General features: G+C 47.9%; 3 protein-coding genes across 3 annotated transcripts; 2 read left to right on the top strand and 1 right to left on the bottom strand.

Annotated features, from left to right (window-relative positions):
* The first annotated feature begins 639 nt into the window (after nucleotides 1–639).
* On the top strand, nucleotides 640–3439 carry LOC121975486 (L-galactose dehydrogenase-like). The gene is made up of 5 exons (XM_042527172.1): nucleotides 640–919; nucleotides 1001–1229; nucleotides 1442–1741; nucleotides 2668–2796; nucleotides 3028–3439. The coding sequence occupies exons 1-5, from the start codon at nucleotides 750–752 to the stop codon at nucleotides 3169–3171; spliced, it is 972 nt and encodes a 323-aa protein (XP_042383106.1). The 5' UTR covers nucleotides 640–749; the 3' UTR covers nucleotides 3172–3439.
* A 1046-nt stretch (nucleotides 3440–4485) lies between these two features.
* Nucleotides 4486–5373, top strand: LOC121975488. The gene is made up of 2 exons (XM_042527174.1): nucleotides 4486–4860; nucleotides 4927–5373. The coding sequence occupies exons 1-2, from the start codon at nucleotides 4636–4638 to the stop codon at nucleotides 5029–5031; spliced, it is 330 nt and encodes a 109-aa protein (XP_042383108.1). The 5' UTR covers nucleotides 4486–4635; the 3' UTR covers nucleotides 5032–5373.
* Nucleotides 5374–7065: 1692 nt separating this feature from the next.
* Nucleotides 7066–7964, bottom strand: LOC121975487 (glycine-rich RNA-binding protein GRP2A-like). Its single transcript, XM_042527173.1, has 2 exons — nucleotides 7765–7964; nucleotides 7066–7655 (listed from the first exon to the last, which is right to left on the bottom strand). The coding sequence occupies exons 1-2, from the start codon at nucleotides 7876–7878 to the stop codon at nucleotides 7284–7286; spliced, it is 486 nt and encodes a 161-aa protein (XP_042383107.1). The 5' UTR covers nucleotides 7879–7964; the 3' UTR covers nucleotides 7066–7283.
* Between the last annotated feature and the right edge of the window lie 12700 nt (nucleotides 7965–20664).

The following is a 20664-nucleotide window of genomic DNA, read 5'->3' as shown; positions in this document are numbered from 1 at the left end:
AGTTGATTACCTCAAAGAGTACTCAAAACTACTGCTCTTTGTTGCTACTGCTTCTTCGAACGCTGAGGGAGACGAGCCTCGCTGAGGAAGAACAGTTGTTGCTTCAGCGAAGAGGAAGAAGGGGCTGCGGCGCTTTAGAAGAAGTTAGGGCAGCGGAGGGAGAAGAGAAAACGGCAGGGGAGGGTGTCGTTGCTGCTTCAGCGAGGGGGAAGAAGGGGCAAAACTTGTTCGAAGGAGTTGGGGCTGGGGAGGGTGCCATTGCTGCTTCAGCGAGGGGGAAGAAGGGGCTGCGGCGCTTTCGAAGGAGTTGGGGCTGGGGAGGGTGCCGTTGCTGCTTCAGCGAGGAAGGAGAAGGGGCTGCGGCGATTTTGAAGAAGTTAGGGCTGGGGAGGGAGAAGAGAAAACGGCAGGGGAGGGCTTGTTAGGGCACGCGAGGAACAAGTTTTGGCCCGAGTGGATTTCATTCGCGTCGCGGAGAGAGAGCGCTGAGGTGGAGATGGCCACGAGGGCTGCCAACAGTATCGCGGATATGTGTCGCGGCGAGTTGTCGCGGCAAATATCATTCCTCATAAAATATATACATTATTTATTAAAAATAGAAGCATCAAATGTTGCAGGGATTTCGCATAAAATAATCAAGTGGCTATCGCGGTCGGCTCTGCTCCTCTAATTGGAAAAAAGCACGCGTTGCAACGCCCAGCCGCACCAACGCTTCTTCCGCTTCCCTAGCGAGCCAAGGATCGCCTGCCATGGCGACGCTGGAGCGGCGGGAACTCGGAAACACCGGCTTTAAGCTCAGTTGTGTCGGATTCGGCGCCTCCCCTCTCGGCAAAGTTTTCGGCGACGTTTCCCATGAAGACGCCCTCGCCGCCGTCCGCCTCGCTCTCCAGAGTGGCATCAACTTCTTTGATACTTCCCCGTTAGCCTCGCTATCTCCCTCTTTGAAAAAAGGCGCCGCTTTTATCTCTTATCCGTGTCGGATCTCTCCTTTTTTTGCTAGGTTTTATGGGGGTACCCTCTCGGAGACGGTGCTAGGTAACTGCCTCAGCGAGTTGAAGGTGCCACGCGAGGAGTTCATTGTCTCCACCAAGTGTGGACGCTACAAGGACGGATTCGATTTCAGCGCGCAGAGGGTGACTAGGAGCATCGATGAGAGCCTTGCCAGATTGAAGTTGGATTACGTCGATATCCTCCACTGTCATGACATCGAATTCGGGTCGCTTGATCAGGTTCTATCCATTGATTACTTCTTCTCTGTCACTCAACCCTAATTGGCTTTTTGCAGTCCTTGTTGATTGTTGACATCCATGTCTAAGAAAATGTCCGAACTTTATATATTATTTCATTCTGAACTAAAACTATGTCTGAATTTCCTGCCCCCGAATGCTTGTTTTTGCTTTGTTTGATGTTGGAAATTTGTTTGATATGCTTAAATTTGCAGATTGTCAATGAGACAATTCCAGCATTGCAGAAGATAAAAGAGTCAGGAAAGGCCAGATTTATTGGGATAACTGGTCTGCCATTAGGGATATTCACATATGTTCTTGATCGTGTTCCACCGGGTTCAGTTGATGTTGTTCTTTCATATTGTCATTATGGTATTAACGATTCAACCTTGGTTGATTTGCTGCCATATCTCAAAAGCAAGGGTGTTGGGGTAATCACTGCCTCACCTCTAGCGATGGGCCTTCTTACAGACGTCGGTCCACCAGAGTGGCATCCTGCACCATCAGAGCTCAAGGTAATTGTTCTCTCATCATTTTTTTAAGAGTGACTTTATATGCTGTTTATGGTGTTAACATTTATATATCTTGATTCTGGGATGATATACATACAGAATACCTGCTAATATTAAGTTAAACTCAATCATAATCCCTTTAACAAACTTACACTGATACTAGGGAGGCACTTGACACCACATGAGTGAAAATATAACTTGTTTGGCCATGTGAGTTGCATTTCCTGAGGCCTATAATTGTGCTTGGAAATTACAGTAATTCGACTGTCTGAACTCTTACCCGCTGACCATGATTCAGGCTTTAAGATTTATACCAAAACCTGGTAGCCCGCCCCTTTTGGTGATGCACACTTCTCGGTCTGCTGACCGTTTCATCCAGCATCCTTACTACAAGCTCAATCCCAGTTTCATAGGCACATCTCTCAGTTTAGGTCCAATTTGGCTGGCTCACTCCAGCCACACTCAACTCCAGGAGCTATAGTTTAGTCTAATAAGAAGGTTCCATTTTATTGGCATTTCCTATGTCTTTTGCTTTCCCACAAGTTGAAGATCTCGAATAGACAAATAGAAGATAAGTAAAAAATTTCAGAAGAATAATGTTCAACCAAGTTAATTAGTAGCACTCAAATTCTTTTCCGTTGGTGTACAATCCAGTTGCTATGTATAAGAAAAGTAGGTACTCTTTGTGTTTAAATTTTTGACGTTTGAGATATTAAATTGCTTGTATCTAAATTTGAAGATATGCATAAGAATCATTTGTGGTTTGCTAATAGTTTTATCCCTCTTAATCTAATATAGAAGAATATGACTTAGTTTCAGAATCATTTATGGTTTGCTAATAGACTTTATTCTTGTTACATTGCTTCGAGTTCCCTTTTTGTTAATATCCAGAAATTTTTAAAAAATAATTTTGACATGTATTTTTCTAGTCTGCCTGCAAAGCTGCAGCTGCTCACTGTAAGGAGAAAGGGAAAAACATTTCAAAGATAGCTCTACAATACAGTTTGATGAATAAAGAAATTGCTACTGTGCTGGTTGGTATGAATTCTTCCAAGCAGGTACTAAACTCAACTCGAACACATAAATTTGCCTTTTCGCCTTCCCCATGCTTGCTCTTCATGCTTCCATTTTCTTGATTAACCAATCTTAAATAGTTGGGGACTCGTGTTCTTAAGATATAAATTAAACTAGCACAGGAATGCATTATCTGTTAATTACTATAACTTCTGTAAGTTTTCATTACTTCCAAAGATCAAAATTCTTGGTAAAGCATTTCAATTGTTCTGCAGGTCGAGGAAAATCTTGCTGCTGCAGTAGAATTGTCAAGCCTGGGAATCGACGAGGATCTTTTGCATGAAGTGGAAGCTGTTTTACAGCCGGTTAAAAACCTGACATGGCCGAGTGGGATTCAACAAAAGCCAAATCCTGCATGAAACCTTGAAAAGCTTATGATGCCAAATCACGCATCAGTGCTGCTGCTGCTGCTGCTGCTGGATCTGCATGAGTGCAGCAGCAATTCTAATTTATTTTGAGAGTCAAAGCACAATAAAAATTAAAATAAAATCTTAGCAGATAATCTGTGAGATTGTTGTTGCCCTGCCTGGTGGACCGCTACAAGGGAGTTCGCAAGACTTGTTTTTTAGTTGTTCTTGATTGGGAGGACATTTTTAGCCAATAAATCTCGGATTTGGTTGGTAATCACTTGGTACTACTAATCCATTTTGATTGGCACTACTATCAGATAAATTTTGGTTGGTAAGCTCTGATTTTTTTTTTTTCCGAATCGTAATGGACATCTCTTTTTTACTTTTTAATCAAAAGAGCGTTCTTTGTCCCTCTTCAATCTATATTTAATCTCTTATCCTTCGTTCTTTCTTCTTATTATTTTTTTTTTTGAAATCATGAATAGATGGGGTATGCTATAATAATTATGATTTTATAATTGTTATTAAATCGTGGCTGTTATAATACATATTTAAAAATATTTACATTGTATCGAGTATGGGTTATATGAATTTAACAAACTAAAACTTCAGTTTCTAAAACTTATTTAGTAAACCATAGAGATAAAATCAATATTACATATTTAAAGAAAAAATTCATATGATCATAAATAAATTTTAAAATAATTTAAATCAATCAAGAAAATATATAAAATTTAAATATAAATCCGATCAAAATTATAAAATCCATAAATAAAACTATAATCAAATTTATTCATAAAATCATAACTATTATAACTAAGATGACAAAAGGCGAATATACTCATCCTCAAAGTTTCCCTCAATCCGTCTTAGGATCAACACAGAGAAGATTACTAACTTTTAGAGATAAATAGATAAATTTTTTATAAATTTATCTTAGTTAGGAATCGAACTATAAATATTTAACATAGCTCCAGAAAAAAAAATAAATATAATATTAAGTGAGATGATAGAAGCATTTTTATACAAAGTATGCTTAGACTTTTCTTACGTAACGCCAACATGGCCGCCCTCTGCTCCCAGTTCGGATTCTCTGTCCCTAAATTTTTTGTCCCTGTGTCCTCTGTCGATCGGACGGACTAGATTATATCTCAAGGTATCATGACATCCTTAAGATGTGTAGTATTCTCGTGATATACAAGACATTTTTGAAATATAATCTGATCCATCCGATCGACAAAGAGACACGAAAACATAAAAATGTAAGGACAGAGTATCCGATCCAATCCAGAGCACCAATCGACGCCGCTCTGTTTTTCTCCGATCCTGCGGACTACGCTGCTGCTTTGTGACTGCCTTTTGGCTCGCTGCACGCGTTGTATTTGACTGCGCGTCATTTCGTCGAACACATAAAGCTGCTGCTTGTTTACGCTCCAGTCTCAGTTCTTCCGTGACAGGAAGGAGAGGGAGGCCATGGAGTCGGCCGGCGACGGCTGCGCGCCGGAGGTGCAACTCCCGGAGCAGCGGCCGACGACGTCGCCGTGCAGGAAGAAGAAGGAGCCGGACGCCGGGTTCCTGGATGACGTGAAGGACCACTTGGACCAGTTCGTGAGCACATCCATGGACCAGCACAGGATCTGCCTCAAGAAGACCATTCGAGGAATGAGCGACTACGTTAAGCTTAGGAAGCAGAGAAAGGTATGGCCTGCCTTTTGCTTGATGCATATCTTCGTTGGCTTCATGGTGTTGGTGAATCCATCTCAGGCTGCTGCTGCTGCTTCTGATTCTTCTTCTTCCTCCTCATCGAACCTTGTGACCGAGAGCAATTCTGGTTCTAAAAATGCAGAGGTGGCATCGCGACAAGATTAAATTCTGTCTAAAGGATAGTTTGAAGTTGTTAATTTGGTTGGGAGAACTCATTCTAGGAGGAGGAGTTACTGATTCCTTTCTTGCGATCTGTATGTCTGAAATAGATAGAAACATGTTCTAAGGTCAGTGTTCAATCAATATTATGAATGAAATTCTGAACTACTGCACTGGTTTGTGTGTATTAACCGGCCTCCCATCTCAATAAAAGGAGGTTTATGTAGTGCCAGATGAGATTCAAATCTTAAATCTATTGATTATCTATTTGAAAGCCTAACCATTACACCATTGTCGCAGAACTGAACGGAGCTCTCTTGCTTTATGAGAAAACATTGAAGTGAAGGGCATTGTGTGGATTGAGACGTTGAGAATTTCGTCCTGGCTAAGGGTTATTTTTTTTTTTTGCTGCATATGTTAAAAACGGTGTCGATGACATCCATTTTGATTTTTTTTTTTCAAAACGGGACTACAATTTCATGTACAATTACTCAACTGTTCTTTGATATAATATTTTATTTCTGACACACACATCTTCTGTTTAAAACTTGAAATGAATTGTAGCAATTATAAAATCATAATTACTATATAATTATAATAATAATAATTTTGTAGATGCTACAGTATAAAAAAAAATTAAAATTAATCGAAATCTTCTAAAAGAATTTAAACAATATTTTTTTTAAACTAAAAATTGAGCTGTTATTAGTTCCACCCCATGATCAATTGTAGATCTTTGAACGAACATCGATTTGATATATTGAATACCCCGTGATTCAATCCAACTTTTTGATATATTGAACACCCCGTGATTCAATCCAAGTTAAAAGTTGTGATGTTTCAAAGTTTATGATTTATCAGTTATAAAATCGTAATGGTTGGATAGCTAACAGTTACGGTTTCATAGCTATTATATATTAGTAACAACGGTTTCGTATTTATTACAACGTAAATATTAATACCTAAATTTTAAAAAATTATAACTTTTGATTCATATTAAATCATGAGACATCTAATATATCAAATCGAAACTCGTTTAAAAATTTATAACTAATTACGGGATGAAACTAGTAACAACCTTATTTTAAACTTAACAAATATCATTTAACAATTTGTCTTAAATTTTATTTTGGGGGTATAGAAAAATGTTTGTATTATTTTATAACGCTGGAACGCCCATTTAATTGAAAAAATCAAAACACGGTTCAGTAAACTGGACCTTTTGTCTTGGTTAAAAACAGAGAAAAAGGTGAACCTAATATAGAATTAATCGAATTTATTTAAAAAATAATAAAATATTATATAAAATTAATATTAATTAATCGAATGCTACTGTACAAATACATCAGGATTTAAAAATTTTCGAAGCTATTTTTAATTTGATTGATAAATAAAGATAATAACTAATGTAAAAATATTTAACGGAGAGCATTTAGAATAATTATTTTTTTATTTTGCTTTTTAAAAATTATCTTTGAGAAGAATAAAAAAGGCAACTGCAACCAAAAGGTCGTTTTGGTCATTTCACTCGGGATCGGTCCAACGTTTGCGATGCGGTTCAACGTTTGTCGGCGGCCGCCCCTTGTTTTTTTGAAGACAACAAATTTTCCACGCCGGTTCAACCCATCTCGTCTCCTTCGATCGCTCGCTCCGGCCCTCGATCCCCTTCCTTCTCTCAGAGTTTCTTTCTCTGGGTCTTCACCATTTTTTATTAACAAGTTTCTCTTTAGCCTTTTCAGTTTCCTTTGCTGCTCTCCATCGTTAAGAACATATAAACCAATCCAATAGTACTCTGCTATCCTAGTTCATCCATAGCACCACAAAGTGTATGCTTATGGCCATACTCGATTCAGCGAACTCCTCCAGTTTATCCAGCCATGGCATCAAGCTTCTTGCAGGATGTGAGGGGCCGCGTCGATGAGTTTATTCATGCTTTCAATGGAGGACAAGACTTGCCTCGAGAAGTTCATCATTCCAAGAGTGATTTTAGTGCCAAATCGGCCAGAGGCAGCGTGAACGGCAGTACTAATCGCTCAAAACTAACAGAAAGTGCTATACTTTTTCTGAAGAATTTTATTTCAATCGCATAACAAAGACAGGTTTTCCGAACAAACCTGAACGAGATACTAGAGTTTACGATATCAAAAGATTAGAATTAAGGATAATCCAACATCAAACACCCACTGAAATAAACTAGACCGATAATAAGAAACCTACGGAGCTCAATCCATCGAAGCCACAGCGGCATCGAATCAAGTTCAATTCCCCCAATAGCCATCGGAAGCGTTGCCCTTGGGGTAGCGGGACTCGCCGTCGCCGTAGCCACGGTCACGCCCGTACCCACCGCCGCCGTAGCCTCCCCCTCCCCCACCTCGGCTGTAACCGCCCCCTTCACGACGGCCACCGTATCCATTCCCTCCGCCACCGAATCCACCGCCGCCGCTACGGAAACCTCCGCCTCCGCCACCGCCTCCGCCGCTCCGACGGTTCTGGGCTTCGTTGACAGTGATGTTCCTACCGTCGAGGGCCTGCCCGTTCATCCCCTCTATGGCATCCCGCATCGCCTTCTCCTCGCGGAAAGTCACGAATCCAAAGCCCCTTGATCTCCCCGTCTCCCGGTCATTGATGATCTGGAAAAAAAAAAAAGGAAAAGCAATCAGATCCGCGAGATAGGAAGAAATAAATCAAACAAATCCATGGAAGCCCAGATCTAAGAGGGGGTATAGAGTAGATCGTAACCTTGGATTCCACAATCTCGCCATAGGCGCTGAATGCATGCTCGAGGGAGGAGTCGTCTGTAACCCAAGCAAGGCCGCCGACAAAACAACGGTATTCACCATCGGAAGCCGCCATGGAGAAAGACGAGAACGGATCCGAACCCTAAAACGGCGAACGGGGAAGGAGAAGCCAACCCACCCTAAAAGAACACAAAAACCCTAGCCGCCCCGACATTCCATTTATATAGTGCGTCAGCGATCCCCTCACCTCCAGGTCGGGATACCTCTGCCATGTAATCGGCGATACGGTCACCGTTGTGGCTTTACCGCAGAAGTGTGCATATGATTATAAATAACAAATTTATTTATTATGTATAATAGAGTAAATATTAAAACTTAAATAAATAAATTATTTTTATTTATTATGTATTATAGAGTAAACATTAAAATTTAAATAAATAAATTATTTTTTATTTATTAATCGTAAAAAAATTCTACTCTAGTCACGTCCTCCTGTGCTTTGGATTTGTGACTAAGCAGGTCGGATCGATCAGAATGTGGATGTCATAGCAAAGTAACAACGGAGATAACAGTAGCACGAGATAGAAGAAGGAGGAGGAGATGATCATCGTGGCTACTAGACACTCACCAACAGTGGCTTGTTCAGGACTTTTAGATAATCGATCTGCTTTAATCAAAGTCGTCTTAAAATTTCCTGAGGCTAAAAAGAAATTTAGACCTTTATTAATATTTTTTTAAAAAATAATTTTTTATTTATTATTTTTTATTCAGACTTGGGACCGATGATAATGACGAATTTAATTTTTTTTAATAGATTAGATTTAAAATTTTATACCGTGTAATTTTAATTTAATGATATTTCAAAGTTGGACTATTACCGATATAAATATATAAGAAAATTTTTGATCCTGTCCGAGCGCTGAGTCGATGGACACTGGGGATGTGACACTCTCCGCTGTCTTTGACTGGTGATGTGGATCTCCGGCGAACCTGCAAAGAAGCCAAGCCGGGAGGGGTTCCCCGGCGACGACTCTCCGACGCTCAAGTCAGGCAGTGAAGAAGAAGAAAAGCAAAGTAATGCTACTGTGGCTATAGTGATGAGAATCGCATACCTCCGTCGAAGTCTGGGGGTCCTTATATAGGACCCCAGGGAGGTGTGGGCACGCTTCTCGATGCATGCACGTTTCCCTAAACATACCTCAGTATGGTTGTGTTAGAAAAGTATGTCTGACGCTATTCCACAATCGTCCGAGCATATCCTTGACATGACGATGGAAACTTCCACCATACGATGCTCTCTCCGCTCCGGCCGTTGACCATGCTATTTGTCGGCGGCAGGTGTCTCGAGGATGATGTTACCAGCTGCCCCTTTTGCCCCTTTGCGCATCTTGTCTGTTCCCGGGCCGAGCGGACTAGCCGCTCGATGCTCATGGCCTCCGGGAATGCGCATACCTCTGACCAAGCGGCGAAGCCCTGGTCATGTGCTCGGATGGGATTGCACCTTATTGTCCCTTGGCTCTGCCGAGCGGTCTGTCCGCTTGACCCAGAGACTCTTTTACCTTGAGCATCGGAAACCCGACCCTTGGCCGGGCTGTCTTTCGTCCGGCCTGGGAGACCCCTGGCCGGATGTTCGGTCGGCCGGATGATCGGTCGGTCCTCTGTCCGCTCGGCACGACCTTGGGGTTGACCCTCTTGACAATTGGCCTCCACGTGTCGTTGACCTCCCGCTAACGAGGGTCCCCCCGTCCGTACCACCGGATCACATGCATCCCCCTCAAGTCTAGTCGAAGGAGGCACTAAGTCCGATTGACTGGACTATGAGTTTGGCTAAGCGACAACCATCCTGCCACTCCCGAAAGTGTACCTCCGCTCGGCCACTATGGGGTCGAATAGCGCCGGTCGTCTAATTGCCGAGGGCTGCCCCGTTGGCCTGTCGATGGCTTGTGATGATGTCCGCGGGATCTTCTCGGGATGCGTGCAAATCTCCGCCATTATGGTTGAGCACGCGGGTTCTGCCTCGTGATGGGGCTCATTAAATGCCCTCCTCTAACCGAGGGCCACGTGGCGCTGTTGACATCATCGTACGGCCGCTGTCTTACGCCCGATGCGACGTTCACCGGTTTGAAATAGACGGTTGGATGAGGGCCTCGGGTTATGTGACCTGCATCTGACGGCTCGGACGGGTCGAGCCCATCCTTATAAAGCTCTCGTCGCCTTCTTTCCCTGCACTTTCGCCGTCGCGTGCTCAGAAGCCCCTTCCTGCGCTCCTTGCTCCGGTGACCTAGTCCCTCGGCACTCCGGCGACATTTCGCCCTCTTCTTTCGATCCTCGTCTTTTCTGTAAGGTTATCTGCCTTTCTTCCTTCGGTTCTCGTGTTTTCTTTGCGTTCCTCGCCGCGTTCTTGCCTTTCGGTCATTGTTCCGTTAGTCTTCCCTGAGTCTTTGCGTTCTCTTCCGATCCCTGCCTTTTCTACTGTTCCGGCGATGGCTAACTCTTCGCAGTCCGCGGACCTCGCTCTCGGCCCATGGTATACTACCATGGAGTCGCGGTTCGATCGGCGTGATGTCGAGAGCCTGATAAATGCTTTTGATATCCCTTCTGATTTCGAACTGATTTTACCCTCGCCTTCCGCTCGGCCGCACAAACCGCCGTGCGGCGCTATTTGTTTCTTCCACGACCAATTTACAGCCGGTCTGCGGTTTCCTCTTCATCCCTTCATCGCCGAAGTTTGCGATTTCTTCGCCATTCCGCTCGCCCAGTTGGTTCCCAACACTTTTCGCCTTCTGTGCGGAGTTGTGGTATTATTTAAGATACACAACATTCCCCTCCGCCCGGAAGTCTTCTATTATTTCTACTATCCCAAGCAGTCCGAGCCGGACACTTATCTGTTTCAGGCTCGGCCTAGTTTGATCTTTTTTGATAAACTGTCTTCTTCCAACAAACATTGGAAAGAGAACTTCTTCTTTCTTCGTCTTCCCGGGCGGCTCCCTTTCCGTACTAAATGGCAGGTCGGACCACCCACTTCCCCCGAGCTGAAGAAGTATAAAACCCGACCGGACTACCTTCAAGCCGTGAATATGCTAGCCGGTCTGAAGCTCGACATCAATAAGCTCCTTCCTGAAGGAGTGATGCATATATTCGGTTTGAGTCCGAACCGGACCCCGCTCCCGAGCAGTTTTGGTAAGAACTTCGCTTGTACATTTGCCTTGAGTTCTAACTGATTTCCTTCTCCTTTTCTTGCAGCGAACATCGTAATGGAGTCTGTGATGTTCGAGATTTTGAAGAGGAAAGCGGTCGCGCTCGAGGCGGTAGCGACCAAGGAAATGGAGCAGTTGGGCATTGCTCCGGTCGGCTCTCACGAGGGTGAGAGCGAGGCAAATGCAGGGGAGTCGGCCGCTTAGGCTTCACCTGCGGAAGCGACAGGTGGTGCAACTTCCAGCAAGGACTCTTCCGTTCGGGAGGATGACTCTGAGCCGGACGACGAACTCCCTCTCAACCAGAAGAGACGCCGGGTGGAGGTTCCCCTCCGTTCGGCCACCTCCGCAGTGCAAGCGTCTGAGCGGACGAGCACAGCATCTCCCCGCGGCAAAGCGCAATCGGTCGAGGCACTCTCCTTCGACCGGACCCCCTCCCAACTGGATCCGCTTGCAGACCCCATCGAAGCGGTGCCGGTCAGCTCTCTTCCTCCTGTACCCCGCGAGTCCACCGCTCGGGCATTCTGTCCACAATGTCCAGCCCCACCTCCGATCCTTCGGCGTCCGCTCACACGACTCCGGGCCGGCGCCGCACTATTAGGGCCACCCTGCATCTCCCCACTGAGGCGTTTATGGACGAGTCAGATCAGCCGACAGCTCCTGAACACATGATCACTATCAAGGGGCCCCTTGGTGAGAAATGGGCGGACGCCCGGGCCCGTGTCGCTATTATGCCGGTCAGCAAACTGGCTGACAGCCACATGCAGCAGGCCACAGGGGTAAGCTTCACTCCTGTTCTTTTATGTAGTCTTCCCGGTTGGCATTTTAACATTCCTGTGTATATCAGAGATGGGTGGAAGACATTGTTGTCGCCAGCCGCTTGGCCTTGGAGAAGGAGGAGCTGAAGAGACTGAAGAGTCCGGGCGGCCCGTCTTCTTCTCAAGGTCCTTCCTATGCCGAGCTGCAGAAGGAGCTCGCAAAGACAAAGGGCCTGCTGGAGACCGAGCGGAAGAAGACGGCTGACAAGGCATACATGCTGGCCCAACTCGAACAGCAGGTCAAAACTTATGATCGCAAGATAGAGCTCGCAACCACTCGGAAAAATACCGCTATCGCCGATCTGGAAGCGAAGAACGTGGAGGCCCGAGCTTTGGAGCAGCGTGTGAAGGAGTTGGCGGATCTGCTGGACTGCGAGAAGAAGGGTCGTTCGGTCGAGGTGGCGGCTCTCAAGGATGATTTGAAGGTCGTGCAAGAGGCTCTCAACGCTTCCCGTGCTACCTTTACGGAGTACCAGGGGGCCGAGCCGAGCCGCTTTGCTGCGATGAGGCAGTCCTACATCTGCTCGGTCGACTTTGTCCAGAAGGTGTGCGATCGGCTCATCCTTGCATTCGAGTTGGCTATCACTGCCACTGCGGACCACCTGAAGGCGCAAGGTCACTTGCCGGAGTCTTTCGTCATTCCCGGTTGGGAACATGCAGCTCTTCTCTCCACCATACCGAAGAGCGTTTTTGACTATCTTGAATGAAGTGTCCTTGGCATTTTTGTATTTCTGCCGCTCGGTCGGCCAACTTTTATTTTAATTGCTACTTTTGAATGTAATTTTTGAATACAACTTTTGTTCTGTTAGCTTGTTTTCCCCTGTTTGTCATTGGTAACCTTATGGCCCGAGCAGAATCTAAGCCAAAAATGCTTTTATTCATTGGTCCCTTCTGGGATTTAGGATAGTCGTTCGCCTGCCCTTAAGTGTCGGGCTTTGATGCGGTCGTACAACGACCTTCCGGGTGGAGTGCTTATGGTCGCCACTTCGACCCTAGAGTTTAACGTCGCCGCTCGACGATCTTCCGGCCGGGTGATTTATAGTCGCCGGTTCGACTCTAGAGTTTAACGTCGCCGCTCGACGGTCTTCAAGTCGGGAGGTTTATAGTCACCGGTTCGACTCTAGAGTTTAACGTCACCGCTCAACGGTATTCCGGCCGGGTGGTTTATAGTCGCCGATTCGACTCTAGAGTTTAACGTCTCCGCTCGACGGTCTTCCGACCGGGTAGTTTATAGTCGCCGGTTCGACTCTAGAGTTTAACGTCGCCGCTCGACGGTCTTCTGACCGGGTCGTTTATAGTCGCCGATCTGACTCTAGAGTTTAACGTCGCCGCTCGATGGTCTTCAGGGCAGGGTGTTTATAGTCTCCGGTCCGACTCTAGAGTTTAATGTCACCGCTCGACGGTCTTCCGGCCGGGTGGTTTATAGTCGCTGGTTCGACTCTAGAGTTTAACGTCGCCGCTCGACGATCTTCCGGCGGGGTGGTTTATAGTCGCCGGTTCGACTCTAGAGTTTAACGTCGCCGCTCGACGGTCTTCCTGCCGGGTGGTTTATAGTCGCCGGTTCGACTCTAGAGTTTAACGTCGCCGCTCGACGGTCTTCCGACTGGGTGGTTTATAGTCGTCAGTTCGACTCTAGAGTTTAACGTCGCCGCTCGACGGTCTTCAAGCCCAGGGGTTTATACTCGCCGGTTCGACTCTAGAGTTTAATGTCGCCGCTTAACGGTCTTCAGGCCGGGGGGTTTATAGTCGCCGATCCGACTCTAGAGTTTAATGTCGTCGCTCGACGGTCTTCCGGCCGGGTGGTTTATAGTCGCCGGTTCAACTCTAGAGTTTAACGTCATCGCTCGACGGTCTTCCGCCCGAGTGGTTTATAGTCGCCGCTCGACGGTCTTCCGGCCGGGTGGTTTATAGTCACTGGTTCGACTCTAGAGTTTAACGTCGCGGCTCGACAGTCTTCCTGCCGGGTGGTTTATAGTCGCCGGTCCGACTCTAGAGTTTAACGTCGCCGCTCGACGGTCTTCAGGGAATTTTGTTGTTCGGCAACAAGTGCTCATATCCTTTGTCTTTTTTGATTTTTACTCCTACAGCCAAAGGATACAAACGAACGAGGCATACATGGAATAGATTACACTGGCACACCTTTTACCCTGCTCGATACGGCTGGAGATGGTTTGTGCTCCATGGTCGCTCTAGCCGCCGTCTATCCTCATCTTCCAGGTAGTATGCACCCAATCGGAGCTTCTCGACGACTCTGAAGGGCCTCGTCCAGGGAGCTGCCATCTTACTCACATCCCCGACCGACTTCACCTTCTTCCACACTAGGTCGCCGACCTGGAATGCTCTGGGAATTACACGCCTGTTGTAATTCTGCTTCATTCTTTGCCGGTACGCCATCAGCCGGACGACTGCTTTAGCTCGTGCTTCGTCAACTAGGTCCAACTCCAGCTATCTCCGCTCGGCATTGTCCCCATCGTAGTTCTGGATCCGATCAAACTCGACTCCGATCTCGACTGGGACGACCGCTTCGCCCCCATATACTAAGTGGAATAGTGTTACCCCCGTTCCCTCCTTTAGGGTTGTGCGAATGGCCCATAGCACGCCGGACAACTCGTCCACCCAGCTTCCTCCCATGTGATCGAGCCGAACCTGAAGTATTCACAGGATCTCCCGATTGGCTACCTCGGCTTGACCATTGCTTTGAGGATACGCTACGGAAGTGAAGTGTTGTTCGATGCCGTATCCCTTGAACCATTCTCCGAGCTCCTGACCAACGAATTGTCGCCCGTTATCTGAAATGAGCCGTCGAGGAATGCCAAACTGACAGATTATATGTTGCCAAATGAACTTCTTGACTATCTGCTCGGTTATCTTGGCCAGTGGTTCGACTTCGACCCACTTCGAGAAATAGTCGATCGCCACTAATAAAAACCTCCGCTGCCCGGTCGCCATGGGGAAAGGTCCTACTATATCCATACTCCACTAGTCGAACGGGCAGGACACAGTAGACGCCTTCATCTTTTTCATTGGCCTATGGGAGAAGCTGTGGAACTTCTGACAGGAAAGGCAGGTAGCGACGGTCCGAGCGACGTCTTCCTGTAGAGTTGGCCAGAAGTATCCGGCCAGCAGGATCTTCCTAGCCAATGATCGGCCGCCCGGATGGCCTCCGCAAGATCCTTAATGAACTTCCTGGAGAATATATTCTGCGTCCTCTGGACTGACACACTTCAGCAGTGGGCGGGAGAATGCCTTTTTGTAAAGCTGGTCCCCAATGAGCGTAAATCGGCCGGCTCTCCTCCTCAGAAGCTGGGCTTCCTCTCGATCGGACGGCGTGGCCTTCGAACGTAAGAATTCTATTATAACTGTTCTCCAATCGCTCGGGAATGTAAGGCCTTCCATCCGGTCGATGTGCGCCACCAAGGACACCTGCTCCATTGGCTGTTGGATGACGATCGACGATATTGAGCTAGCGAGCTTGGCTAATTCATCCGCTGATTGGTTCTCGGCTCGGGGGATCTTCTGTATGACAACCTCGGTGAAGTTAGTTCTGAGCTTTTCAAAGGCCTCCATGTAGAGTCGGAGCCTTGCGCTGTTTATCTCGAAGGACCCCGAGAGTTGCTGAGCGACCAATTGGGAGTCAGAGTACAGCATCACCCGGTGGGCTCCCACATGCCGCGCGGGTTATTTGTTGTTATGAGGCCCGATAATCCGGTGGGCTATGAGGGCCTCATATTCCGTCTTGTTATTTGTTGCCCGATAATCTAGACGGATGGATAGGTGCATCCGCTCTTCTTGAGGAGAAAGTAGTAAAATACCTATTCCGCTCCCGATCCGAGTGGACGATCCGTCCACGAATACCTTCCACCAAGCCTCGGGCTCGAGATTCTATACCTCAATTACAAAATTTGCCAAGGATTGCGCCTTGATCGCCGAGCGGGGTTGATACTAGATGTCGAATTCACTGAGCTTCGTCATCCACTTAATGAGCCGCCCGGACGCCTCAGGGTTTAGGAGTACTCTTCCCAGCGGGTTGTTTATCATAACGATGATAGTATGCGCCAAGAAATAATGAAGGAGCCTCCGTGCGACCAGGACTAGGGCGAACGCAAGCTTCTCGAGACCAGTATAACGGGACTCAACATCTTTTAAGATGTGGCTCAAGAAATACATCGGCTGCTCCTCCCCGCCTCCCTTTACCAGTGTCAAGCCGACAGCATGCTCGGTTGATGACAGGTATATGCGGAGCGGCTCGCCCATGTTTGGTTTAGCCAGTACAGGTAGTGAGTTGAGATAGGCTTTTAGCTCTTCGAACGTCCTGTCGCACTCCTGATCCCACTGGAACTTGGTGGATCGGCGCAGGATCTTGAAAAATGGCAAGCTCCGGTCAGCTGTCTTAGAGATGAATCTTGACAATGCCGTTATCCGGCCGGTGAGACGTTGCACTTCCCTCAGATTCCTGGGAGGCGGCATGTCTTGCAATGCTTTTACCTTGCTAGGGTTCGTCTCTATGCCCCGCTCGGTCACGATATATCCCAAGAAGTGCCCGTCTTTTGCCCCGAACAGACATTTTTGGGGTTTCAGCTTGACTCCATACCTCCTCAATGTTCGGAAGGTTTCCTCTATGTCTGTACAAAGATCGGTCGCTCGGAGTGACTTGATTAGTATATCATCCACGTAGACTTCCAGGTTGCGCCCGATCTGCTCCCGGAATATTTTGTTCACAGTCGTTGGTAGGTAGCCCCAGCGTTCTTGAGTCCGAACGGCATCACGTTGTAGCAGTAGGTGTCGTCCGCAGTAACGAAGCTCACTTTGTCCTGATCCTCCCGAGCGAGCGGTACTTGGTGGTAGCCCTGATATGCATCCAGCATGCATATCAGCTCGCACCCCGAGGTAGAGTTTACCAGCTGATCGATCCGGGGCAGAGGGTAAAAATCCTTTGGGCATGCCTTGTTTAGATCCCGTAAGTTGATGCAGACTCTCCATTTGTTCCCTGCCTTGGAGACCAGCACCACATTGGCGAGCCAACTTGGGAATTGCACCTCCCGTATGTGGCCGGCCTCCAGTAGTTTCTCAACTTCAGCTCGGATGATGACATTCTGTTCAGCGCTGAAGTCCCTCTTCCTCTGCTTCACCAGCCGAGCGTCCGGTCGGACGTGGAGTTCATGCTGCGCTACGCTCGGCGAAACTCCTGGCAGTTCATGAGTTGACCAAGCGAAGACGTCGCAGTTTCGCTGGAGACATCCGATCAGCTCCTCCTTCTAGCCTGCCTCCAGGTCGGATGCTATAAAAGTCGTGGCTTTCGGTCGGGTAGGGTGGATCTGTACCTCCTCCTTTTCTTCATAAACTAAAGAAGGTGGCTTTTCGGTTATAGCATTTACCTCGACTCGTGGCACTTTTTGAGTGGATTTAGCCTCGGCTCGGACCATCTCTACGTAGCATCGTCGGGCTGCCAGTTGATCCCCTCGGACTTCTCCCACCTGGTCTTCCACAGGGAACTTGACTTTCTGGCAGAAGGTCGAGACGACTGCTCGGAACTCGTTGAGTGTCGGTCGCCCCAAGATCACATTATATGCGGAAGGAGCATCGACCACAATGAAGTTGGCGGTCCGCGTTCTTCTAAGCGGCTCCTCTCCCAGCGAGATAGCCAGCCGGACCTGTCCGACCAACAAAACTTCATTACCGGTGAACCCGTAGAGGGGGGTTGTCATCGGCAACAACTCGGCTCGGTCGATTTGCAATTGGTCGAATGCCTTCCGAAAGATTATGTTGACCGAGCTGCCTGTATCAATAAAGATGCAGTGAATAGTGTAGTTAGCTATTACCGCTCGGATGATGAGGGTGTCATCATGAGGAACTTCGACTCCCTCGAGGTCCCCAGGCCCAAAGCTGATCTCGGGCCCGTTCGCCCGCTCCTGACTCCAGCCAATTCCATGGATCGTGAGCCGCCTTGCATGTGCCTTCCGCGCCTTGTTAGAGTCACCTCCGGTGGGTCCACCAGCGATGATGTTAATTTCTCCTCGGGACACGTTGCTTCTATTCTCTTCCTCCTGAGCGGATGGCCTGGGATGCTCGTGCGATGCTCGAGATTGAGTCTTGGGCTGCTGATGATGTTGTCGCTCGGGGGATCCTCTCTCTGTACGCCGACCAGGGCTCTGGTGTCGATGTCGTCGATTCGGCGAAGGCGATCGACGGCGATAGCTCCTTGGCGTAGGATGAGCGATTGGGGGGAGGCTCCGACAGTCGCGGGTGTTGTGAGTTGCTGACTGATGGAGTGAACAAAACATGGGAGTCCATACCTTCCTCCTGGGCTTAGGCCGATCGGCTGCTACTTGTTGAACGACATGCGGCCTTGCTTGCTGATGAGGTCGGGCGACTTCTGCGCGGGGTCCCCTCGGTGGTTGATAATTAGAAGGCGGCTTCCGCTCGGCATGAGCCGGTGGCTCGGCCGGTGCTTCCTTTTCCCTCGCCATCTGAGCTTCCTTCACGTTGATGTACTCGTTGGCCTTGTTCAACATGTGGTCGTAGCTGCGAGGCGGCTTTCTAACGAGCGACCGGAAGAAATCACCGTCCACAAGCCCCTGTGTGAACGCGTTCATCATAGTTTCTGAAGTGACCGTCGGAATATCCATGGCCACCTGGTTGAAACGCTGGATGTAAGCTCGGAGCGACTCCTTCGAGCCTTGTTTGATGGCGAACAGACTGACGCTGGTCTTCTGGTAGCGCCTGCTGCTCGCGAAGTGATGGAGGAAGGTCGTGCGGAACTCTTTGAAGCTCGTGATGGATCCGTTCAGTAGCCTCCAGAACCATCATTGCGCCGATCCAGAAAGGGTGGTGAGGAACACTCGACACTTCACACCATCTGTATATTGATGCAAAGTGGCTGTGTTGTCGAACTTACCCAGATGGTCGTCCGGGTTAGTGGTCCCGTTGTATTCCCTGATCGCCGGGGGCGCGTAATGGCTTGGTAGTGGATCGCGCAGGAAGGCCTCAGAGAATTGTCTATTGACCCACTCGGGGAACGAGTCTGTCCGTGGCGCCTTGCCCTTCCTTGCGTCGCAGAGGGGCGCCTCATCGGACGAAGAGCCCCGGTCAAGGTTGGCTTGCGCGACTTTCGAGGGCGTTTGGAATAAAGCCCGATGGAACGGTATCGGGGCGGGCGGGGCTTCCACCTGAGTGCCGGTCGGCCCTTTGTTCTGACCCCATATTGAGAGCTGCTCCGGCCGGTCGTCTGGTGTCGCCCGACCGCCTGATGCCGACGTTGCCTGTTGTGCTATCCGATCGGCTTGAGCCTTTTACTGTTGCTCGACTATCTTGGCTGCCCGCGCTTGGATGAGCGCGTCTAGTTCTTCGGGAGAGAGTTGTTAGGACCAAAAGTAGCTAGAGGGGGGGTGAATAGCTCGTTGCTCGACGTTGCTTGTTTCTTCTAAGATGTGCAGCGGAAAATACAGAAACAAATCACACAACGCTAACACGGTTGGTTTACTTGGTATCCACCTCACAAGAGGTGACTAGTCCAAGGATCCACACCACGCACGCACCCTCCACTATGAAAACACTCCTTTTCGGTAACTACCGAGGGCGGAGAAGCCCTATAAGACTCTCAGTACAAGAAGAAAGGAAAGGGAAACAAAATACAAGCACAAAGCTTACAATGAGTACATAAAACCCTAACCCTAGCTTCTCTTCTTGCCTTTGATCCGCCTCTTGACTTGGAAAGCTTCCAAGATCCTTCAAGAACTGGCGATCTGATCTTTGAGAGCGCTGTGGAGGAGTTGGCGAGAGATTTGGAGTGAATCGGTGAAGAGATGCCGAAGGAAATGAACGCCTGCGGCTTAAATCGACGCTAACGGTCGAATCCCGATCGATTGGAATGCTCCCAATCGATCGGGGAGGCTTTGGATCGATCCACGGATCGATCCAGAGCGCCTCTGTGCTCTGGAAAAACTTCTGGATCGATCCATGGATCGATCCAGCGCTTATCGCGCGAAGCAGCAGCGTCCCAATCGATCCACTGATCGATTGGGACCTCTGGATCGATCCACGGATCGATCCAAAGGGGTTCTGTTCTCGGTGACTCACCGGATCGATCCACGGATCGATCCAAACCTGCTGGATCAATCCACGGATCAATCCAAACCTGCTGGATCAATCGGCTGATCAATCCAGATCTTGGTTTTTGCCCAAAACCAAGCCCAAAGCCCCCTAAACCAACATCTAGTCAACCATGACTTGTTGGTACATAAGACCTAGCATTCGGTCACCCTTGACCAGCTAGGACTCTCTCACCAAGTGTCTGGTCAATCCCTTTGACCCACTTGGACTTTTCTCTTCTTGCCAAGTATCCGGTCACTCCCTAAGACCTACTTGGACTTTTCTTTCTCGTGCCAAGTATCCGGTCAATCCCTTTGACCTACTTGGACTCTCACCAGATGTCTGGTCAACCTTGACCCATCTGGATTTCTCTTGCCTGGCTTCACTCACCAGGACTTTACCAATTGCCTAGCTTCACTCACTAGGTCTTTCACCTGGCTTCACTCACCAGGATTTTTCTCCTGCCTAGCTTCACTCACTAGGACTTCCCAATTGCCTAGCTTCACTCACTAGGTCTTTCACCTGGCTTCACTCACCAGGATTTTCCTCCTGCCTAACATACCAGTTAGGACTTCCCAGTCAAGTATCCGGTCATCCTTGACCTACTTGACTCTTCTTCAATCAACATTGCATTGTCAAACATCGAAACCCAAACCAAGACTCAAGCTTGGTCAACCAGGTCAACCTTGACCTGAGGGATGTTGCACCAACAATCTCCCCCTTTTTGATGTTTGACAATACCAACACTATCACTTACAATACCACATGTAAGTTAGGCTAATCCCATAGCCTAAACCTTCT

The sequence above is a fragment of the Zingiber officinale genome, chromosome 4B, assembly GCF_018446385.1.
Source record: "Zingiber officinale cultivar Zhangliang chromosome 4B, Zo_v1.1, whole genome shotgun sequence".
Classification (NCBI taxonomy): domain Eukaryota; kingdom Viridiplantae; phylum Streptophyta; class Magnoliopsida; order Zingiberales; family Zingiberaceae; genus Zingiber; species Zingiber officinale.
This window is presented reverse-complemented; position numbering and strand designations above follow the sequence as displayed.